At 43.4% G+C, this 23,727-nt stretch overlaps 2 protein-coding genes across 14 annotated transcripts in view; both read left to right on the forward strand.

Annotated features, from left to right (window-relative positions):
• LOC109511319 (LIM and calponin homology domains-containing protein 1-like) overlaps positions 1–23,316 on the forward strand; it is a 26,515-nt gene extending 3,199 nt beyond the window's left edge. The window contains exons 2-27 of one of the 13 annotated variants that reach the window (XM_019862307.1): positions 3,149–3,219; positions 3,354–3,423; positions 4,309–4,415; positions 4,504–4,534; positions 4,629–4,739; positions 5,389–5,576; positions 5,945–6,015; positions 6,795–6,993; positions 7,057–7,191; positions 12,474–12,632; positions 12,792–12,830; positions 13,390–13,519; positions 14,291–14,439; positions 15,374–15,634; positions 15,748–16,015; positions 16,686–17,021; positions 17,844–17,952; positions 18,843–18,868; positions 19,115–19,228; positions 19,615–19,707; positions 20,141–20,315; positions 20,573–20,672; positions 21,400–21,471; positions 21,614–21,722; positions 21,791–21,893; positions 22,114–23,316. In XM_019862307.1, coding sequence (XP_019717866.1) covers positions 3,149–3,219; positions 3,354–3,423; positions 4,309–4,415; positions 4,504–4,534; positions 4,629–4,739; positions 5,389–5,576; positions 5,945–6,015; positions 6,795–6,993; positions 7,057–7,191; positions 12,474–12,632; positions 12,792–12,830; positions 13,390–13,519; positions 14,291–14,439; positions 15,374–15,634; positions 15,748–16,015; positions 16,686–17,021; positions 17,844–17,952; positions 18,843–18,868; positions 19,115–19,228; positions 19,615–19,707; positions 20,141–20,315; positions 20,573–20,672; positions 21,400–21,471; positions 21,614–21,722; positions 21,791–21,893; positions 22,114–22,139 — 3,252 coding nt within the window. In that variant the 3' untranslated portion in view covers positions 22,140–23,316. Of the gene's footprint in view, positions 1–3,148; positions 3,220–3,353; positions 3,424–4,308; positions 4,416–4,503; positions 4,535–4,628; positions 4,740–5,388; positions 5,577–5,944; positions 6,016–6,794; positions 6,994–7,056; positions 7,192–12,473; positions 12,633–12,791; positions 12,831–13,389; positions 13,520–14,290; positions 14,440–15,373; positions 15,635–15,747; positions 16,016–16,685; positions 17,022–17,843; positions 17,953–18,322; positions 18,349–18,842; positions 18,869–19,114; positions 19,229–19,614; positions 19,708–20,140; positions 20,316–20,572; positions 20,673–21,399; positions 21,472–21,613; positions 21,723–21,790; positions 21,894–22,113 lie in introns of all 13 variants that reach the window. The other 12 variants (XM_019862308.1, XM_019862306.1, XM_019862309.1 and 9 more) reach the window with 12 other exon arrangements.
• Positions 8,641–12,358, forward strand: LOC109511322 (uncharacterized). The gene is made up of 5 exons (XM_019862320.1): positions 8,641–8,971; positions 10,348–10,566; positions 11,246–11,575; positions 11,656–11,905; positions 12,146–12,358. The coding sequence occupies exons 1-5, from the start codon at positions 8,835–8,837 to the stop codon at positions 12,203–12,205; spliced, it is 996 nt and encodes a 331-aa protein (XP_019717879.1). The 5' UTR covers positions 8,641–8,834; the 3' UTR covers positions 12,206–12,358.
• Positions 23,317–23,727: the final 411 nt, after the last annotated feature.

Below are 23,727 nucleotides of genomic sequence, written 5' to 3' on the forward strand. Positions count from 1 at the left end.
CCCCCGGCTAGCGCCCACGGGTGGGATAGGCTCCAGCCGTCTTCAACCCCCCGCGACCCTTGTGAGGATAAAGAGGTTCAGAAAATGGATGGATGTTTCTCCAATACTATGAACAGTGCCAACAATCTTTTCTGTCGGCTTTTCTGACTGTTCAGAATGTGAAAATGTGACTCCAAGCGTTACCCGCGCAGTTTTCATGATGTCCAACAGCCGCAGTTTGATTATTCATTGATACCTGGTCACAGACTATTTCTACTTCCATTCTTTCCACTTTTGAAAGTTTGGACAACTCGCAGCCAGCAATGTAAAAAATGTGGCCACAAAACACTCGATTGTTGCCACAAAATTGTGACGACATGCGCACGACCTACAAAATGGAGCATCTGCCAGAAACTGCAATATGCGATTTTTTTTTTTTTTTTCTACCCTACCGTTCCTTGAGAACGTACACTTCATTTGCTGAGCCAGCTGTCCAGGAACGACATTTTTAAAAATGTTTTGTTTTGCTCCTCATGAACATTTTTTTTTTGTTACACAGTAATTTGAAGCAGTTTGCATTCCACATCAAACCGAACCAATCTTTGGTGGAAATGGGTTAGGAATGTGCGCGGGTGTGTGCGTGCGTGCATGCGTAATGTGGCCATGGAGTGAGCATTCATGTCAGCCACAGAAACCAAGCGAAAGGTCTTGAGGGTATTTCAGCGCCAGTCGCGGAAATCCGAGCCCCTGCGGCCCTCATGGCGAATTACTGCGCTGTGACGCGTTGAATGGCAGCAGCAGCTACCATTTAAATTCGTGGCGTGTGTGCGTGTGTGTGTCTGTCTATGTGCGTGCGTGCGTGTAAGGGGGCGAAGTAGGCCAGCGCAGCATTGACTTGATTCTGTCGCGCTCCCGTATTGCACAAAATGACAAACTGTACAGTAGCACATTATTGTGCTATATTTCCTTTAGTCGTTTATTTTATTTTTTTAAAGCGCTCGTCCTCATTTGGATTGAGGGTGAGCTGGAATATTTCCCAGATGACTTTTGGCTCCCACCAGTCGGGAAGCGGTTTAATAATGTCGTCCATTCCTGAGTTTAGACGGTACCCTCGGTAGGTCGCCCTGTTTCAGGGGTCCAATAGTTGTACCATTGCACCGTCTAACTTTCTGGGTTGAGAATTTGTGCTGACGCATGTGTTGCGTGCGGATTAGCTGCGCTGTTGTTCATCAGCAAAGACAACAAAGGGATTATTTCTATCATCCAGATGCATGTAGATTTGAGGCTTTAATCTTGCACGAAAAGCTTCGGTAGTCAGAGTGGATGGCTGCTGACCAATCTTTTTTTTTTTAAACACAGCTCTGGCGTGAGAGCTCGTTAAATTTTTCAGGGGTACCCCTCACTTCACTAAATTTCCTTTGGCCAGGCTGTTCCGCACTTATACCACCAGAGGTCAGGACAACGGTTGTAGAAAATAATCAGGTGGTAGCCGACTCCTGTTCGCCCGTGACCTTTATGAAAAGCGCGCTATAATATTGTACTTTGTCAAAGCGTACGGTAAATGTCATAACTAGAGGATTAAAAACAAAGTGACAGTTTTTCACCGTGTACCTAGTGCACGCTGCTACCTTCGGGTGCGTCTGCCTTGGCCACCTGAGGGCAGGATATACTTTTCATTTAGGCGTTATGAATCCTGCCGCTGCAATATAATTGGCTAATGCGTGCGGTCCTGCCTTGATGCAGCAGCCAATCCTACTAATGCCTCAACTCCTCTCTCAGCTCATCAGTACGGCACCGATATAAGTCACTGTTCCCAGAAGATAACGGATATGAATACGATATATTGTCAGTGTACATGTTGTTGCACCATTTGCGTTGGATTGGTTTCTTCAAGGGTTAAAGCACCACAACATTGATGCTAATTACCGTTAGCATGAAGCTAGCAGCCAGAAAGGTGATTATTGTTTTTAATACACAAGGTGCAATTCTTTCTTTCATGTTTATTGTGAATCCAAAGTGGCAGTGACATGATGACGTGTCACGGGAAAAGCCAAAGATAAAACAAAACGGTTCATCTTTTCATGTTTGATGAACTGCGGAGTCACGTCTAGATTCGCCGTCTTTGTTTTTGTGCGACATCCTCAAAGTATTTTGTCTTTTACGGACAAATGTTGCTTTCCGAGTTTATCTTTAGCATTTTTTTTCCCCGCCATCCCACGCTCTCTCTTTGTTCCCTGCATCCTACACACAAAACACAAGTCGACAAAAGTGCACGCTGAGAAGTCCGGCTCTGTCTTTTTCGGCCGACTAAATAATGCATGAGCGTGTGCTGTAAATGTTTCAAAAGCCCCGAGTTAAATCAACCCCGAGCAGATGTGAGCGGGATGAGCGGAAAGATGCCAGACAAGAAAGGAAGAGACGAGAAGAGGAAGGTGTCGCCAATAGGAAACATCTGGAAGTCTTATATAAGTGTGTGTGCGAAGAAGGAGGAGTTGGGGGGGCGGGTGACACAGAGTAGGTCAAATTTTTATAATTTGCGCACATGCAAGGGCTGCCAATCGACGCCGGCACACACGTGCGCTGCGTTAGGAAGACAGATTGCGACTAATTGAATAAGTCATCAAACATCAAGGGGGGGGGGGGATAGCATGAAGCGTGTTAAAGATGTGTTGCTATGTGTGGTCATATTGAGAGAGAAAATGTGAGGTGGGGTGATCCTTTTGCCCCCCTTTAAGGAGCTGAGCGAGAAGAAAAATCACAGACAATAAAATGTGCAAGAAGAAAAAGTCATGATATTATTATTACTGATACCGTATGAGTCAGATAAACGCTATCAGGCTAACATTACATTGAATGTTTACACGGGAACACACACATAGTCAGCACTTCATATCTGTCCGACCGCTAATCTGGATTAGCGCTTGTACGCGGGAATCGGTCAAGGCTCTCTTCATTTCCATTTATCTTTGGTTCAGTGCGTGTGGAATGTAGATTCCCATTCAGTTTGTTGGGCAAGCCCCCCCCCCTCCCGTTCCACGTGTTTCTGAAACACATTATGTTCCATTTCGTTGCAACTGGTGGTCAATGACGAAGAAGCTATTCTGATTTTTTTTTTCCTGATTCCGATTCATATCTCATATTGCCTGACTTGCCATTTACTGTCCGGTAGGCGGTCACAGGGAAGAGCTTTGGAGACAAGGACTTCCGCAGCGCGTTGGAGAATGGCATCCTGTTATGCGAGTAAGGCTGAGGACATCACACGGTTGGCAACATTACACACATATGCACACACACACACACACACACACACACACACACACACACACACCCTTTCTAACCTTGGCTATCTGTTGCCCTTCCCTTCCCTCATCCAGACTTCTGAGTGCAATCAGACCAGGCCTGGTCAAGAAGATCAACAGACTGCCCACGCCAATCGCCGGCCTGGTAAGGACAAACGTCACAGCTTTCAGTGCAACACTTTGACAAAAAGCCATCAAGTGAGAGACATCATATCATACAACAAGTCACGAGGTTATTATAAGAGCACGTCGTAAAATGATGAAAAAAGGCGTAAAGTGGTGAAAATAAATTTCTGACGTTGCAAGAATCAAGTTGGAAATGTGCTGGAATAAAATTTGATAAAATTTCCTAAAACTACGACCACTGTCAGAATGTTGTTTTTGGAAAAGTCAGAAACTAGCAGAAACATTTTTGCTTAGTTGTAATTTTGCAAGAAAAAAAAGTCAACATCGCAAGAATAATATCACATTTTGTGAAGGGAAAAAAAAAAATCTTAAATGTGCAAAGATAAAGTTTGAATGTAAATTCATCAAGTTACGTGACTAAAATGTCCAAAAATAAATCTTGTCTAGATATTATAAGCAAGACCTGATCAATTTAATCGGGCCATATTAGCCAAATTCAGCTGATTTCTTTTTGCATGTTAAAACATTGCAAGTTAAGACAAAGATAATGACATTCTAACACAACCCAAAAAAAAAAAAAAAAATCTGATTTTTGGGGGGGTTCATTTTTCTCTGTGTTCTTAAATACAAAAGGACAAAGTACTCTAATTGCAACTCATAAAATTGACCGATTTATCTGTTATCAAAATTTTACTCTGCCAAATATTTGCATCGGACTAAAAAAAAAAACAAACAAAAAAAAAAAACAAAATCAGTTTCCATCAGTCCCTAATTATGAGAGCTCAGTATACAATGTATTTTGATTGCCATCTTTTTGTATTTACTCGAGATGATGTCTCGTTTGTTTATATGCGTTAAATTGTTTGAAGTGAAGAAGAAAAAAAATACGTTTGTCCTCCTCTAGGACAACCTGTCAGTCTTCCTACGGGGCTGCGAGGAGCTCGGCCTGAAAGGTTCGCAGCTCTTTGACCCGGGAGACCTTCAGGACACCTCCATCCGAGCCAACCTCAAGTCAGTATGCACGCAGGCATTATATATATATTTATAAATTAATAATATATACAGAATACTAATGTTTAATAATCTTCTCTCCCAACAGGGACTCCGACTGCAGCCGCAAGCTGAAAAACGTGGGTTAAAATTTTTTATTTTTTTTTATTTTATTTTTTTCCCCTGGCCATAACTATTAAATTTCAATTGGAATTCTTGGATTGTGTCCGGAAGGTTCTGAACACGGTGTTTTGGCTGGGCAAAGCGTCCAGCGGCTGTGCCTCCTACAGCGGACCCACGCTTGACCTCAAGGAATTTGAGGGTCTGCTGGCAAACATGAAGGTGGTGAGTATGTGGGGATTGGGGGGGCGGCTTTAGTTAATGGATGGAGAGTAGCCAGAGAAGGCATGCGGGGGTTGTTTTTGTTTTCGTTAGGGGTGCAGTCCAGGAAGAAGACATTCTTTTGTTCAGTTCCTCTCTTGTTTCAGGGAGACAAAATGGAGTCCTTCACTGATCTGATTCAATGGAACGTAGATCGACTCAGCTATGCTTTATGACTCAAATGCTGTTACAAATCAAATTTAATTTGAATACAAATCAAGAATAAAGTCTTTCCAAAGTCTACCGATGCTTTTTTCTCCAGTAGACTTGATCATTGTCATGGTTTCTTGACTGGACTCCCTCAGAAGTGCATCGAACGGCTGCAGCCCATTTCCATCTTACTGTGTTCATCAATCCATTCAATCTCTATTCATCATAGAACATAAACCCAGTCGGTTTCTGAGGTGAGCAGACTCGGGTCAAATTTGGAGCTCAGAGTTCAAAGCAAACAAGGTGCGTCACCATTTAGCTGCTATGCCGCACCCGCATGGAAAAAGCTATCGACGGGACTGAAATTAGCACCAAGTTAAAATACTTTTAAATCCCATATCCCCCCACACCTCTGGCTCCGTTTATACACTTACTTGTATTTTGGCCTTTTCCGTATGTGCAGGACAGCGACGAGGCGGCTGACGGCTCACAGAAGCGCAGCATTAGAGACAGCGGTTATGACTGCTGGGACTCGGAACGCAGCGAGTCACTCTCACCGCCCAGACACACTCGAGACAACTCTCTGGACAGGTCAGACAACCGGTGTTGTTCAACAGTGGACCAACAAATGGAACTGGACATGGCAAAACAGTACACATCCGATTAATGCTTATTCATTTCTCTTCGGCTTGATAATTGCATTCCAACACTTGGGGTCATATTCTGGAGTTTTGACGTTTCATTGTTTTATTGAACGCAGCATATAAAGTACAATGTACTACGGTTGCTAGCTACCTAGTGCACAGAGCACTAGGTAGCAACTATCCGCAATCAAAATTACTTTGTTTGGTTGGTTGGCTAGTTTTTCATGAGTTAACTAACCACAATCCCAGTGAGTTGTGTAGGCAGCCAGGTTGACATTGTTATTTATTTGGCTCGTTTGTTTGTTGTTGAACACTAGCTAGCTGTGTTGCTAACGAGCGGCTCAAAATCATAATTGGCTTTTGTTTTATCGACAGTCTGGACTCATTTGGCTCGCGCTCGCAGCACAGTCCCTCTCCCGATGTGGCCAACCGAGGCAACACGGAAGGTTTGTTCCCACCAGAAATTATTTTAAAAAATATGACATCTCCCTTCTCAGAACACAAAGGCTAAGTTCCATTAATAGACTCAAGCATGTCGAACGGGGGGTTTAATATTCTCATGTGGACAGCTGTGTGTGTGTGTGTGTGTGTGTGTGTGTGTTTGTGTGTATACACACAAACACACACACACACACATACGCACAATATATATACATTTATTTATTTTTATGAACGCGCGGGTGCGTTTGTACAGGAAGGTGAGAAAACCAGGAGGAAACAGCTACCTCATCCATAGCTCTAGGGATAGTTTTTGCCTTGGCAGACTATGTTAATATTTTTATATTTTTCCAAACCCCATCCTGCAACCCCGTCCAGTATATAGAGTGCAGCCTGCAAGTATTTACAACTGCACTCTTACCTAGATCTGTGCCTCGAGACAATCCTATCATGGAGGTCTACGAACAGTTTCTTTAACTTTTATTGACAAATTTCAAAAGGATATAACCTAACAAAATGTGAATACTTTCTGGATGGACTACACGAGGCAAGATTGGAATTTTCTTTTCCTCTGTCTCTGTTGCTGTCAAAGTAAAGCAGAAATAATCATAGTTTGGGTTGGTTTGCTGTTAGGTTGCAAACAGGACAGTAGCTTGTGATCTGACACCATTACTCTAGTTAGCTGGGTAGTTAATGAGCGTCGGGTTTGCCAAAAAGTAGCCTCCTAACTAACCGTTGGACGTTATTGTCCCTCTGTCCTGTAACGCTCCAATGGCCTTAACGCTAGGAAGAGACGGCAATCTGGAGGCGGACAGCGGCAGGAGGCCCGATGTGCAGAAGGACGACATGTCAGCCCGGCGTGCGGCGAGCGGAGAGGCGCGGACCCCCGTTGTCTTCAACCAGTTCCTACCCAACCGAAGCAATGCCGGCTTCTACGTCCTGAACGCCAAGCGCAGACCTCTTGCTGAAGACGGAGAACAGCGCAGGTAATGACACTTTTGGAATATTTTTAAAATAGATCACCCCCTCGCTAATATAGCACCCAAAAGTCCCGACAAGGGCAAAAAGAGCGTGAGCTGGGCGCAAGATCACCAGAGCGAAAAGGAAGTGTGTGAGCGGACCAGGCTACAGAGGTTGGAGAAGGCGGGCATCAAAGTGTTGCCTGCGGCCCTTCGTTACGGAAGGTTAGCGCTTGGGGTGTTGTCTACTGAGTTGTGATCACTCGTGGAACTCACGCTGCCATTTCAAAACGATTAGTTGATTAATCTGTTTCAGTTGATTGCTTGGTGCTGTGATGTTGTTGGCCAACGACTAACTGCTTGACAAATGCTAACTCATTGTTTGTGTAATGACAAATTCACTGCATCAGCCATCCCATTAATTATAGATTGATTGTTCATTTTACACAGATGTAACACAAGCCTTAGTTCGTTAGTTAACCACACTTTCTCAATTTAACTCTCATTTCAAGTACTATATTTATAGCACTAAAAAAAAAAAAACACAGCTTCTTCGTTATCAAGACAATTAGCCACAATAATATATGGTTGATTGGTTAGTTTGGTAGTTACTTGATCAGTTAGCTAGCTGACACAATTCCAATTTGGATAATCAGTTAATTAGTTAACTAATGACAGTGACATTTAGTAAGTTAGTGTACAGCCAGCCAACCACAACTAAATTTTGTCTGGCTTGTCAGTGTGGTGGTTAGTTGAGTAGGTTGCTAATTTAGTATTTATTTAGCTGGCAAACTAATTAATTATATGCAGCTATCTAGCTAGCTAACTAAGCAACAATCTACAATTAGTTTCACTTGCTTGCCTACAATTTACAGCAATCAAAGGTGGTTATTTTGCTGTTAGCTAGCTACCTATATAGCTAGGTAGATGATTAGCTAGCAAACACTTGATTGCTAACTAGACAGCTAACTGCTTTGAATCAATTTCAGTTTGTCTGTTAGTCAGTGAGTTTGTCCTTTGTGTAGGATGTATTTTATTGTCACATGAAAATGGGGAGCAACATTCTTGAAGCCTGGGATATCGATGGAGGTTTTTGTTATGCCCATTTCTGGTTTGTGATGAGGGTTTTTTGGAGGAGGTCTTCATTTTGGTTTTCGAGTCATCTGAATGGACTAATGGACTTGTGGGCCAAGTGAAATTCATGCACGTCACTAACGTTTGGTATCACGGAACGTCACGGTGGACCTCCCGGCATTCCTGAAATGACTGATTGCCATCTCATCTTCAACTCAGTCCTTCCTCCGCCTCTACCTCCCCCACCACGGAGAGACCAGTTTCTCCCAATATCGTCCTTCGCCGAGATAACGACTTTTTGACCTCACAAAAATCGGCTTGGGACTCATCCTCTGATGGCGAAGGCGAGGAGGGAGGCCAGAAGATACCAGACATTCGCAAAGATGACCTGGCCTCCCGACGGGCTCCTCGAGGCCCCACGGTGCCCAGGCTGCATCAGTTTGTCATGTCGCCGTCGCTGCTCGAGTGTAGCAGCAAAGACCAGGAGCGCTGGGAAGGCATCAGGCGATCCTCACATAAAACACTAAAGGACAAGGACATCAGGTTAGATCATGCACTGTCTGTGCGTTTATTTGAGTGCTGATGTGTAATTGTGTGCGTTTGTGTGTGGGGGAGAGCGGGGGAGTTGTTTTACCACCATTTTTGCCCTCACTATTCTATCTCGACGATTGGACAGCGAGCTTGAGCAAATTCCCGACATCATTACTCGCCAAAAAGAAGAAGAGGACGACGAGGTGGCGTGTGAGGAAGAGTCTGAGGATGCAGGAAGGGTTCAAGCAACACCCGACAGGCAGATGGACGACCTAGCTCTCAGACGGGCGCAAACTAAACCGCGCCCCCTCCAGCGGGAAGGACCAATAAGCTTGACGTCGACCACCATGAGCCAGGCCGACGTACAGAAGTGGGAGAGGCTCAGGATGAGTGAACCCAGGTGCACCCCCCAACCACACATACAGGAAATCATCAGTGTTTGTGTGTGCGTGCGTGCTTGTGTCTTCAAGTTGTCCTCCAAAATAAGTGACAACAGGTGCAAGTCTTACTAGTTTGAAGTCCTAAGTTTTACACTTAGGGGGTGTAACTTTACTGTGGCTTTAATACATATACATAGGAGTAAATCCGGGCAATGACTGCTACATTAAGGATACTTGAATATAAATCTTTAGATGTACGCCCCCTAGTGGCTGATTGTTTCCCTTTGAAATGAGTTTTAAATCTCCTTTAGTTCCCTCTCACTTGGCTCCTTTTCACCACTTTATTTATTCTCCTCATTATTGTGCACTTCATTGCCGTCTGACAGCCTCTGAAAGGGCAGGGAATGTGCCGTCCCTTAGTGTGTATGTCACTTTTTGTGTGTCAATGTGTGTGTCTGTGTGCGTGTGTTAGAGAGGAAAAAAAGAGGTGATTGTTGGCTGTCTGCTGAGGCTTTTGTTTTTTGTCCTCCTGGCGCTGATGTCATTAGTTTGCACAGAGGAGGTTTTGTGTGCCTGAACATCACATGGAGAAAATGGCTCACATGCTAACAGTTGCTATGCTAACATGGGGCAAGATTGCTCTTTTGTACTCAAGTTGCTTATGCAGATCAATAAGGATTTTACATCCAGACCTGTAGCCCTGGAGACGGACACTATTAAAAATTAGAATGGCTAAAATGCTAAGATTCTCATCCTTGCTATGCTAACATAAAGCGAGAGCGCTCTGAGCGCAAAAGACACGAAGGCACATTGATAAGGATTCCCAGAACCCGTTCTATGGATTGGTAGTATTGAAATTGTTGAGAATTGCGATAATGCTAACATTTTCCATGCTGACATAAAGCAAGATAGCAACCTGGATAGATAAAAACACTAAGATAGCTCAATCAAGATTTAACATCCTGACTAGCAGCCCTGTTGACGGTATTTATTGCAAAAGAGAATGGCTAAAACGCTAACCTGCTGATGGTTGCTGTGCTATAATATATCAAAATAGCACTGAATGCAAAAAAAACAAAAAAACAAAAAGCTCTATGGCGGATTGATGAGGATTTTACATTCTGCTACAAATGAGTGCCTAAAATGCTAACAGCTGCTATGCTAACACGCAGTATAGCAAGACAGCATCATGAGTATAAAAAGTACTAAAGCGGCTTGATTAGGATTTTAAATTCTTCCATGTTGTCAATTTGGTACTCTTAAAAATCAGAATGGCTAAGATGCTAACAGTTGCTATGCTAACACATAGCAAAATAGCAACCTCCTCTACGTCTCGTCTGACTCATTTAGGGTTGCTCATTTCTCCTCCGTTGTGTGTACGTGTGTGTGTCTGTAGCGAGCCTGGCCCCGTCCCCGTTTGTCAGGCTTGTCGGGTGAAAACAGACGCCAGTGGCGGACGGGGTCGCGGCAAGTCGGTGAGGTTCGGGGGCGTGACCGAGATGGGGAGTCCAATAGACGCGCCCGAGTCGGGGTTGCTAGGACGACTCCTCTCCCGGGCGACGGTCGCCATGCCGACCATTGGACTGGGCTCCCTGCTCTCAGAGCGGGAAGGCAGGTACATACATGGCCGCTTGCACTGGTTTTGACTGTGGCCGATGATAGTCTCATTAGAGTGCTTGGTATCAAAGATATATTTAGCTTATCGGGGATGCAACAATTTTCATTTCTCCAGCTTGGTTTCTGCTTTAATCTGAGAAACGCATGACATGTCCCTCATTTTTACAGCTGATATGATGAGAACATCGTATCATAGTTACGGTCAGCAAATATAATATTAAATAATAACAATAATGCAGTAGCTTCAAATAAATAAAAATCAATGAATAAAAACATGGACCAAGATAGCAATCTGAGTACAAAAAGTGCTAAGGCAGAGAAATGATTTGACATTGTGACTGACACTGGGTAGGGTTTGATAATGGCTAAAATGCTAATATGTTAACACTTGCTGTGCTAACAAATAGCAATATCGCAAACTGAGAAACATTAAGGTAGGTAAATGCAGATTTTACATTGTACTATTTCAAAATAATAAAAAATTACTAAACTGCAAACATGCTAACAGTTGATATGCTAACATAATCACAAGAGAGCGACCCCGAGTACCAAAAGCAATCAGATAGATTGCTTAGGATTTTACATTTTACTGTGTCTGTTATCATTTTCATACGCAGTTTTAGCTATATGGCAGTAGCATGAACCAGTTTTAGAGCTTTATGTGACGCCCATCACAGTCTCACAGATGGAGGACAACCCAGTCAAGATTCCTCCAATTTGTCACCTGGCTCTCCAAAGACTCCTTGCTCTCCAGTCGAGCTGGACGCTCGTCATGCTCAGTATGAAAGCAGTTTGAAGGAGGAGAAAGAGGAGGAGGAGGGGGAAGAAGAGGAGAGGATACCCGATATTCAGAAAGATGACATGATGGCAAGGCGAACGGGAGTTTTCCATCAGCAAAGCGCAACTTCGGCATCTTACAACCGCTTCCTGCCTTTGCCTGCCTCAAAATACAAGGGCCAGGTTGCTGGTCCAGCCACTAAGGAAGTGAACAGGAGCAAGAATATCAGGTGGGAATTTTCAGACCTGTCCGCTAACCAGCTAGTTCGTGTGAAATTCAAATATCTCGCTGGATTTTTTTTTGTCACAGAGCGGAAGAAGGGAAAGTTCCCGTTGAATGTGACCCATGTTCTCAAATTGAGAGAGAACATGTTGATGATGATGATAATGCAAAGGGGCCTCTTTCCAACCCGGAAAAGGATGACATGATGGCTTGCAGGGCGGGATGGCTCCAAAAAGCCAATCCAACCTTCAGGCAGTTTCTACCAGTGCCGGGTGCGCTTAAAAACAACACCATCCAAAGTTGTGGGAGCAAGCAGGCACCCAAGTGTGTGGGAAAGGTGACGGCCGTTGAACGTGACCCATGCTCTCAAATTGAGAGAGAACATGTTGATGATGATGATGATAATGCAAAGGGGCCTCTTTCCAACCCGGAAAAGGATGACATGATGGCTCGCAGGGCGGGATGGCTCCAAAAAGCCAATCCGACCTTCAGGCAGTTTCTACCAGTGCCGGGTGCGCTTAAAAACAACACCATCCAAAGTTGTGGGAGCAAGCAGGCACCCAAGTGTGTGGGAAAGGTGACGGGCGAAAGGTACCTTTCCCCGGTTTGCTGTTGGAGCTTGTGTCAAAGTGACTAACAAAGTATCGAGGAGATGACTTGGACTCGCATGCAATCAAGCTGTCTTATAAAGTCCGGCTTTACAAAGAAAATTATTAGATGGCTTTGGTGTACCAAATGTGGTATCCACCGAGTGTGACGTTGCCGTGGTTTGGCACTAGCATGTTTGTCTGAGGCGTGATGCGCGTGCATCGACCTCGTCGGGTGGGAGACACTCGCTCGGATTTGATCCATTTGTCTTGCTCGCTGGTTAGTGGTGGCGTCCAACCTCTGGAAATCCCGCCCAGGAAGGAGGAAGTGGGCATGCAAAAAGAGAAGACGGCAGATGTGACAAATGATGTCCCCCCATCTAGTGGGCAGGCGGAGTTAGGAAAGGCCAGTAAGACGGATGATCCGCCGAGAAAGAAAGCCTCCCGGGTGGGGGACGATGATCTGCCGCCAATGATGTGAGACGCCCTCCTAATTTTTCTTGCATGCGTCTTTCTTTCGTTCCATCCTAGTATTGATCGGGAACGTGTTTGAAATGGAATTTCCCGTGCCCGAGAGGTTTCGGCCTGCTCTGACCCAAACGTTCCCATCTTGCTCACTTCATTTTGTCCTTTCAGGATGAGTCACCGAGTTGCTTTTGTGTCCGGGGACTCCGAGTAAGTTTGACGACGCGGATATAGACGACCGCATGCTAACAAAAACAAACTCTTTCATACGGTTGAACCTCTGATGTCACTTTTGAAAACAGTTTTTGAATCAGGGTAATACTGTCATAGTAATCCAAACTGTCACCATCATCGAAGGTTGATTAACCGGACACTGATCACGTGACGTTCGCAATGCGAGCCCGAGGGCAGTCGCGATCATTTCAGTCGACAGCAGAGGGTGTTATTGGTCAAAATGGCGTCCCCCCTGAGATGGATGAAAAATGAAGAATTTATGTTTAAGTTTCCCTTTAAAAAAAACAAAAAACTCAGAGGTTCCACTGTATTATGGTTAGAAAACCTACCATGCTTCAAACTGTTTTTTTTTTCTCCACTTTGCTAACCAGCAACTTTTTTTGCCGTCATCTTTTTCTTTTCGTATTCAAGTTTAGCAGTTTTGTCATTTCCTTTGATCCACGATTCATTTATTGCTTGCCTTGTCTGAACACGTGTGTTGTGGTGTCAGTCTCCCGCATTTTTTTTTTTAACAAATGTGTACTTTGCCTTTCAGGAGCGTGAGCATGAGTGACATGGTGGACCAGGACCAGGCGGGACACCTGCCGCAACTCAGCCAGTCACGTTACGAGCGCATGCACGAACAGTACAACAACTACGAAGATGACGACGACCAATGGCAAAGTGTAAGAAATTGAACACAAGAAAAAAAAAAGCGAAAGCTGTCTAAATGCCATTTCGGTCAGATCTTGCGTAAACTTGTTTGGTATTGCATTCAAGATCATTTTTCTATTCAAATGATAACATTTGTCAAAAATGTTTCCCCCCAAAAGTAAAAATGCGCCCATTAAATGTTTTTTCCCTCTTAATATTTTTTTTTCGTCATGTAAGGATCAGCCTAATTCTTTTTAGAACATTTTACACATTGAACACATTTCTTTGTCTTTTTGCTCCACAATTTTTCCAAATCTATTTAAAATTTTGGGGAAAATTATCTGCCAATGCCTTTTGGATTGGATTTTGATTGACTTGATTTGATATGACAGTTTTTATTTATTTTTGGTGAATAAAGGGTACGATAAAAATATTTCTGTTTTTAAAACTCACCCGTTATTTGATTGCCATGTTTTGGGTGTGTATTTTTCCTCACAAAAATTAGAATGGAAACTGGAAAAATATCAGGCAAATACCAGCAAGATCAGATCTTGATTAATGCCATTTGAAAATGCCGCTTGTTGACCTGCAGTCAACATCATTTATAAACAAAAGGATTTGATCAAGTATATGGACTTTTTTTCTTTTTTTTTTTAATACCCCATGCCTGAAAAATTCCTGAAAGATATATCACCCAAAAATAACAAAACAGTGTACACAATTAAACACACAGCAAGGAAACTCTTGCGATGCCATAATCAGATTTTTCTTTGTCATATTTGGACAATGCAATGCTACTCCAGGACTTGGCCCGTTGGAAGAACCGCCGCCGCTGCGCCTCACAGGAGCTGATCAAGAAGGAAGAGGAGAGGAAAAGGATGGAGAGGATGAAAGGGGATGGAGGTGACAAGAGGAAGAATATCAAAACCTACAAGGAGATTGTGGAGGAAAAGTAAGCATCGCACGGGAGGGGAAATTGAACTTCAGACTTTGCTGCAGTGGTGTCCTCTTGGATCAAAGTAAAGGAATAACTGGAAACTGAGGATACACAACTAGAAATGGCTAAAATAAACACACGTTAACGTTAAAGTTGCCGCTGTGCAATATTTGACTCCACAGTCTCCAATTTGCTGCTGTGAGGCTCTCAGACTCCTCTTGGATAAAGTTAACAAGTCAACTGAGGTCTCTCTCAAAAAAAGAAAATTTAAACACACACTTAGATTAGCCGAGTTTGTGGCTGTGCAAGATGATACTGCACAGTCTCCATTTTACCGCTGCAGTGCCCCCAGTCTCCTCTTAGTAAAAACGAAAGTACTTCAGACCGCTACACTCGGATTTAAATATTTCTACGACAAAGAGTGTCACAAAAGAGAGAAAATATGACTGAGATTTTTTACATTTTGAAGTAGAAGCGATGATGTAATGTACGTAAGAACACGCACGCACACACACTACTAATTTCTACTACTAGTACTACGACTGAATTGTGCACATATACAGTAGTGTGTAAAGTCATCAAATGTAAATATTTGATTGTTTGTTTTTACATTGTCATAAAACAAAATATTCTGAGCCTTGAAATATCAGTCAGAATGCTCAAATTGGAAGAGTTAAAAAAAATAATAAAATAATTTTTTTTCTCCTGTATTTACTTATTTAAGGAGACGCACTTTCTCCTCCAACAGAATATCTCCTTCCCAGCGATGCGTTCAATGCCGTCTGTCTTTTGCAGCTGGAAAAGCTTCATCAATGTTGAAATTGGCACAATTCTCAGTGGCTGTAAAACAAAGCAGACTGAAACCGTGACCGCTTTAGCGGCTGCGATAAATATCCCCTCAAAAAATGTGGACTTGGCTTCTTGAAAATATCAATCCTTGTGTTCCCAGGGAACGGCGAGAGGCAGAGCTGTGCGAGGCGTACCGCAGCGCGTCGACACCGGAGGAGGCGGCCACGGTTCTGCAACGCTACGCTCTTCGTTTCACCATCAGCGACGCCACGTTGGATTTCTTAAAGCTGCCTCGCTCCACCGCAAACCCCGACCTGGCCCTAAACCAGGCCCAGCACGAACACAAAACCGTTTGTGAAGACTCCGAGCCACAATCAACACAGCAGAACACGTGTGACGACTTACACAGGGGGCTAGAAAAGTAGGGAGACAGGTTTTATTTACTATGCAAAAAAAATGTCTTCATTAAGTCACAATTAGAATAATTGCTCACAAGTGTCTAACCTCACAATTTTCACTCGTCATCGTCCCCAGAGATCCGCTGACCTCAGAAAGCACACCTCCTCTATCCCAAGAAACCCGCGAACCTCCGGCCCGAGCGTCTCCTAGCGAACCAGAACCAGCAACCAAAGTGGACGCAGAACCCCAACCTAAACCTGCCAAACCGAAACCCTCTCCGCCTCACCCCACAAAGCCCGCGCTCACGCTTCCCTCGCCGCCACCGCCCACCACGACTTCCAGACCCGTCCCCCTGCTGGCGGCTAAGCCCTATCGTCAGCCACGCAGCGCACATGGAGTCAAGGTCAGGAAAGGAAAGGCGTTACTGAATTGAAAATATGTGACCCTGATATTATTAGGATTGTTATTATTATAAATTACATCCTGGGAAAGCTCCGCTACTCTAAGATAAGACAAAATCAGTCCCCCCTTTTTATTTCGTTTTTTTTTTTTTTTTTTTTTTTTTTTCAAATAAAAGTTAACCCTTTCAGGGACAGCGGTAACTACAGTGGACAGCTAATCATGTTATCAGGTTGCAGGCTGCATGAAAGGGTTAAATAAATGTAAAGCATAAATCCAACTTAACACTGAATGAGTAAATTAATAGTCAAGGCAAGTTGATTTGAAGTTAGTTTTTCAGTACTCAGGCATCACGAATAATTTTCTGATCATGGACTGAATAGATAAAATCATCCAAGTCCTAATTTGGAAACAAGATCGTGAAACAATTACACAATGAAATCCTGATTTGTTATCAAACTTGTTGAAGCAACCCCTGTTGTAAATAAAACAAAACAATAAATAAATACCTACATGAATAAAGACATCACATTTTGATGAATAAAAACCTCAAAACTGAACACATAAATAAATCCTGCTTTGCGTGTGTGTGTGTGTGTGTGTGTGTGTGTGTGTGTGTGTGTGTGTGTGTGTGTGTGTGTGTGTGCGTGCGTGCGTGCGTGTGTCACATGCAGATGGACGGCCTTGTGCGTGTGAATGGTGACACGGACACTTCGCCGCTGCATTCGCCGAAAGACAAGAACATCCTGGTCACACAAGCGGAGGAGCAGGAGGAGGACGAGGCCCCCTTTACGCTTGAGATGAGGGGCAGGTCGCCTCCTCCCCAGGCGGCAACATCCTCCTCGTCTTCAGCATCCTTCTCATCTTCGTCCTCTTCCACCATCAGCTCGCTGTTCAGCGGGAGGAACTGCATCACCAAGACCACCATCGTCACGGAACTCACTCAGACGCTGGTGGAGCCACACGGAGTGGACATCGACGGCCACGGCCAGGTTACGATACCCAATCAGGTAACGATCTCCCGTCTATCTCCTTTCATCTTGTCCGTCCATAAAAACGGATGCAAAAAACAACATTGACAAATGTCATTTTTTGTAAATACGCCGCCAGCTTGCGCGCATCTGCGGAATTACCAACACCCGGTCTAATTTGCCCCTGTGCACCGGACTTGAGTTGGTCACAAAAATCGAACCCAGAATGTTCACATCTGTTTGTCCATGCACAGAACTATTCCAGCCCAACTGAGATGGATTTTTTTTTTTTTTTTAGGCCGATACTGATTCCAATATTTGTCAGACTAAAATTCCGATATCTGATGAATCGGTCAATTAATTTGTGTAAATGTAAAAAAATACAATCATTTCTTTTTGGTCCACTAATGCTTAAAACAACAAAATTATGAAATAATGGCAGAACATTTGACTGTTATTCAATATTGAATATTTTATCCTTTAGTATTTGTTGAACTTTACCACATCGAAAAATTGGCCAAAATTGGCAGATTTTTTTAATTTGTTTATTTATTTATTTTTTTACCATTTTTTTGAGGGAGTGTTTGTTGTAATGTCATTATCGTTGTTTTAGGTTGTAATGTGGTAATGTGTTAAAAAAAATAGAAACAGCCAAATCAAGCAAAAAAAAAAAAAAATTTTTGATCATTTTTGCTAAATGCTAAGAGTGGCCTATAAAATCATCTTCCGATTAATCGGTTGAGCCCTGATAAATCTATCTCTAACGATAATAATGATGATATACTGTCATGCCTTTCCATTCATTTCAGTGCATGTCCGCTCACATACCTACTGCATATAAAATAAACATTTGACTTTCAGGTGGATGAAATTGCGACTGCTGAGAAACCAGCAGAGGAAAAACAGTCCCAGTCATCATCGTCATCGACTTCAGTAACCAGCATCCAAGACCATTGTCCCAGTGTCGCCGGTACGACGCCATCTTGTGAAACATTACGAGGGATTTTAAGCGTATTTGCCGGTCTAAAATGTTGACTTGAAATGACGTCACAGGGCCTCAAGGCACAGCATGCGAATGTCACATGACCAAACGCGCGCAAGTGTCCTGAGGCACTGTGATGTCATTTTTGGTCGACAGCAAGTGGGAGTAAAAAGGCAAAATGGCCGCCTCCCCCCGAAATAGAATAGTCGTCATATTCCACCAACGTAATACTATTCAGAATTCCACGTTTAGACTAGTGGTGGCGCATTTAATGTCGGGTTTACCTTTTCACATTCATTTCGTACCCAGATTGAAAGGTCACGCATGTGTTTTTTTGTTTTTTTTTTCACGACCACAGGTGGCCAAGAGGAGAGCAGTGTGAGCGTGAGTACACTCATCAACTTTGAGCTTCTCCTTCATCCCTCTCCTGGACCTCATGTTTACCCCTTGTCTCCACTTGTCCTCTGACCTTTCCTCTCTTTCTGTCCTTTTGCTGTCTCGACGTGTGTGTGTGTGTGTGTGTGTGTGTGTGTGTGTGTGTGTTTAAGCGTATTTGCCGGTCTAAAATGTTGACTTGAAATGACGTCACAGGGCCTCAAGGCACAGCATGCGAATGTCACATGACCAAACGCGCGCAAGTGTCCTGAGGCACTGTGATGTCATTTTTGGTCGACAGCAAGTGGGAGTAAAAAGGCAAAATGGCCGCCTCCCCCCGAAATAGAATAGTCGTCATATTCCACCAACGTAATACTATTCAGAATTCCACGTTTAGACTAGTGGTGGCGCATTTAATGTCGGGTTTACCTTTTCACATTCATTTCGTACCCAGATTGAAAGGTCACGCATGTGTTTTTTTGTTTTTTTTTTCACGACCACAGGTGGCCAAGAGGAGAGCAGTGTGAGCGTGAGTACACTCATCAACTTTGAGCTTCTCCTTCATCCCTCTCCTGGACCTCATGTTTACCCCTTGTCTCCACTTGTCCTCTGACCTTTCCTCTCTTTCTGTCCTTTTGCTGTCTCGACGTGTGTGTGTGTGTGTGTGTGTGTGTGTGTGTGTGTGTGTGTGTGTGTGTGTGTGTGTGTGTGTGTGTGTGTGTGTGTGTGTGTGGGTGGGTGTTTGTATGTGTGTGTGATTGTGGGCTGGGGGTAGATTGAGACCCCCATGTTGAACTTGGCTAAGCGTGTTAATCACTGGGTCTGGGACCCCAATGAGGAGCGTAAGCGCGTGGAAAGGTGGCAACAGGAGCAGGAGCGCCTCCTACAGGTGTGTGTGTGTGTGTGTGTGTGTGTTTTGGGGTGGTTGCCGCGGTTACTATAGGCAAATTGTTTACTAATCCGAGATTGCCTGACACTCATGGGGCACTTTATTGGGAACACCTATCCATCCATTTTCTGTAGCGCTTGTCAAAATGTTAATGTAAAAAAAATAAAAATGATGGTAGGAATTTACCTTCTTGGAAGTACAGTAGTTTGTTACGTTTAATTAACCAATTTTAATCCATACGTAAATGTGACTTTTTGAGTTGTACTCGTGAAATGAATGACCTTTTCGAGCCTATTCTCATTTGTTGTCCTTGCGCTTGCATGAAATGATCTCATGACTTTGTTTGGCATTCTTGTGTGGTGACTTGGACATTGTGCTCCTTGAAGGAGCAGTACCACAAGGAGCAGGAGAAGCTGAAGAAGGAGTGGGAAAAGGCTCAACTGGAGGTCCAGGAGGAGGAACGCAAGCACAACGAAGAGGTACGCCCGGATGGAGGACATCGCCCGCCTACTTGAGGCTCCTCCTACGAGTTCGCTGAATTGTCCATGTCGTAGAACGTGATTTGTCCTCTCGAGTCGAAAACAAATCAACACATTCATACGACGACTGGGGCAAGTGTTGACATTTTATGCTCTACTTGTGAAGTGCTAGATGTTTATAATGTCACTCGCACGACTAGTAGCATGCATCTGTGGACTCGTGCACCGTTTTGCATCACCGGTAGCACGTGCTCACTTTACTAGGCCGCAGAAATGTCAGAAATGGTGATTGTGCTCATGTGCTGAAATGTTTTAGAAAGTGAGTTCAAAGAGTGCACCCAGTACGTGAATAACTCAGTGCGCTAGTCGACTATTGAATCAACGCTTCAACCTGATTCCGTACTTACTATTTTGCTTTCATTGACTCCTTCAGGAGAGGAAGATCTTGGAGGAGACTGTGGCGCCCCTCAAGCCCTGCGTGACGCCCGTGTTGCCACCTGCTGCAGACAAAAAAAACGTCAGCCAACTTGTACCCCTGCAGCAAAATGGCCACAAGGACGCCCGAGGGAGTGAAGAGCAGCATGCGTCCAAGGTGCACTTTTTACAGGGTGAGACCAGCTACACCGGTGGTCGGGGCCGAAATGGGACTCATTTTCAGCCCTGCGTTTTCATGGTCCAGACCGGCCCACTAAACAATAAAACACTTCCCTTGAAACCCATATTCTTTCGTTCGGAATAATTATCACACTCCCGCCTCCCCCAAAAATAAAAAATGGCCCAAAAAAAGCAGATTGAGCTAAACAAGTGTGACGGCTCAACATGTTCCATTGTAATTTTTGGTATGTGCATTTTTTATTTTTTTTAGACACCGTCTCCGATACCGAGCCAGCCAAGAAGTCTGAATTGTGGAAGACGGCCTCTCTGGATCGAAACTCTCAGCCAAACCCATCGCATGGTGTCAAAAGGTGTCTTTAAACCGTTTGGAAATATTTACGTCAAACATTGAAACTGATTTCAAGAGCTGAGAGCTACAGTGGGCTGACTCAATTTTTGTCATTTTGTAGTCAAGTACAGTAATGAATAGAGAAAAGCCAATTGTTTCAGATGAATATTGGTGAAAATCACGGGCCTAGTTCCAATTTTGACATAGAGTGTTAACTTGAGAATTCATTCCGTAACTCAAAACAAAAAAATTCTGATTGAAATGGATTGAAATGCCAATGAGGTTTTCCAGCCTTCCCTCTAAAAAAAAAAAAAAAAAGTAAAATAGTGATACTATGGATCTTAATCAGAAAAAAAATGGAATTCCTAAAAACATCTCAACTCCTGTTTGAACTCATCAGTATGGCACCAATATTAGTCATTCTACACAGAGGATAAAGATGATACAACTGTGAGTGCCATTGTATTGTCTGCCTTCATGTTGTTGTTGAGCCATTTGCGTTCAATCCATTGCATGAATCAATCCAATCCAATCCAATGAAGGGTTAAAGCGCAGTAACATAGATGCTAATTAGCATTAGCTCTCTTGAGGCAGTTATTTGGCTTGGCATAAAATGGATAGATTCGATGTGTGTTTGGATTCAGACGACGATTGTGCTAAAATTTGAACTCTCTTGAAAGTGAAAATGACAAAATTACAGTTAGCACACTCCCGGTTGTCAGTGATTCATATTTGTATCGGGACAATAGGTGCGATTCTCACGATGGCATCGCCGGAACACAGCAGCCGCCGTCTTCACCCTTGCCGCCGTCGCCCAGCAGGTCAGAAAACAAACGGTTGTACAAAACATGACACATTACGGCGGGCCGAGAGAATAAACAGTTTCACCTCATAGAAAGCGGAATTGAGAAAGAGTTGGAACTTGTTCCCTAAATGTTTCTGTGAATGTGGCGCATACTGCAGGTGCGTTAGCGGGAAGAGGCAATGTTCCGGTTGCTCTCAGCCCCTGGGGAAAGGAGCGGCCATGATCATCGAAACACTCGGACTCTTCTTTCACATGCAGTGTTTCAAGGTGAGAAAAACTGTGTGCAGAACCATAGTTTCATGACATTTACTGTTTGTGTGAAAATTTGTGTTCAGTGTGGCTTGTGTGAGGGGGAGCTGGGCGACGCCGCCATCGGGACAGACGTGAGAATCCGTAATGGTCTGCTGAGCTGTCACCACTGCTACTTAGCATCAAGAGGTGAGAATTGTATTTACATAACTCCGCCATTACATGGAGGCAGCGGACTTCACACCATTTGCCCCACCGTTGCCGTATGGTAGAAATCAAAGTGTTTTGAAAGTGTTGAAATCAACACATCATACTGTTTTGTTTTTTTTCTTTGAAACGAGGTCAGAGAATGGTGAACGTGACTGCATAGTTCATAAAGGATCTGATTATGTATTTATTTATTTTGCAGGCCGAGGACAGCCAACAACCCTATGATGATCTGAACCCGACCCCTGACAACCAACCCTCATCTAACTTTCCTCAAATAGACCCCACATGATCTAAACACACTGCACATCCACTATGTGTTTGTCAGCATGACCAGCATGTTTATGACAAGACACAATACAGCAACTGGTATAATAATAATACAGTGAACCCCAGTTTAACGCACCTGCAGTATGCACCACAATCACAGAAATATGTACAAATCTGCAATATAGCGAGACCATGAAAGGTTTTACGCCTCACCTGGTTCAGCTTTATTAAAGGGGAATTATCAAGAGGCAGGACACACCACACGCCCTGCTGCAATATGATTGGCTGCTACATGGAGGCATACTGTACTGTCTTATACTGCCCCCACGTGGCCAAGGTGGGCAGTCCAGAAGCAGCGTTCAAGTGTTGCAACGTGACAAAAAAATAATTCAGTTTGGATTATTTTATGTAACTGTTCTGGTTTTATCAGGTACAGTAGGACGGATCGCCATTTTGCCTCATAAAAATGTGGCAAATTCTTGGGCGTGGGGGGGGAGCTGTAATGGACTACATTCTGTAAAAATTTACGATATAGCTATATAACGGGGGTTCACTGTACTTCAACTGGAATCAAGATTCAGGAGACACTACAAGACTATAACACGACTTTTTTTACATAGGTAGCGTGACCATTTGAATGCCTTACCTTCTCCTCCCTCTTTGTTTTTCCACTTTTGCATGAACAGTGGTTATTGCAAGTATGAGTTTGACATGCAGTTCTCCGACATTTCAGTTTGTTTTACGTCTTTGTCCACTTGCATGTTGGCTTGGAACTCTTTTCCCTTGAACCGTATCAACCAGTGCCTTAATTCAGAGTGTGTGTACTGTTACCGTACACATGGACCTGGAAATGTATGTGTGTGTGTTGTGACATGAAGTGAAATTCCATGCCAGCAAGTAAAACGAGTGGATCATTCTCTTGCACATCCTGTTCACTGTTATAGTGATCAAACCAATGACACGTACATAATACCTGCTGCTTCCCTATACCATTTTTATCGTTATTTCATAACATCCTGACATTCGGGCTTCAACGCAGGTGTTGCCGCTACTTCTCGTTTCTTCTGGTCGAAGAAAACTGCTCGCCGTCTTTTATAGCCACTGTATGTTTGTCAATAAAACTGTCTAAAATGGCTGGCAATGTTTGTTTGTTTTTTTTTTTTACTCTTGCGCTTTGTGTGCGGCTGTGGTTGTTTTCTAAATAACATAATTGCTCTCGAAATAAACATTGAGAAGGGGGGAGAATATACACAAAAGAATTAAATATAAATAATGATGTAATTTATTTTTAAATCAGTGTTAATAATTTAGTTCTTTATTAATAAAACGTCTAGAAAAAATATAGAATTAGAGATATAATATACTGTATACACAAATTTACAACAACAAAAGTTAATCTGTCCGATAAAAACAAAACAATTCCTCCCAGCCAATCAGTAGTAAGAAATGCAAAAGTGGTGAATTTGGAATTTCAATGACTTAAAATAATCGTCTAATGTATTTTTTGCTAAATTAATAAATTTTGTTAGCACATTCTTTACAAATT

This window comes from Hippocampus comes, unplaced genomic scaffold (genome assembly GCF_001891065.2).
Source record: "Hippocampus comes isolate QL1 unplaced genomic scaffold, H_comes_QL1_v1.1 scaffold7, whole genome shotgun sequence".
Classification (NCBI taxonomy): domain Eukaryota; kingdom Metazoa; phylum Chordata; class Actinopteri; order Syngnathiformes; family Syngnathidae; genus Hippocampus; species Hippocampus comes.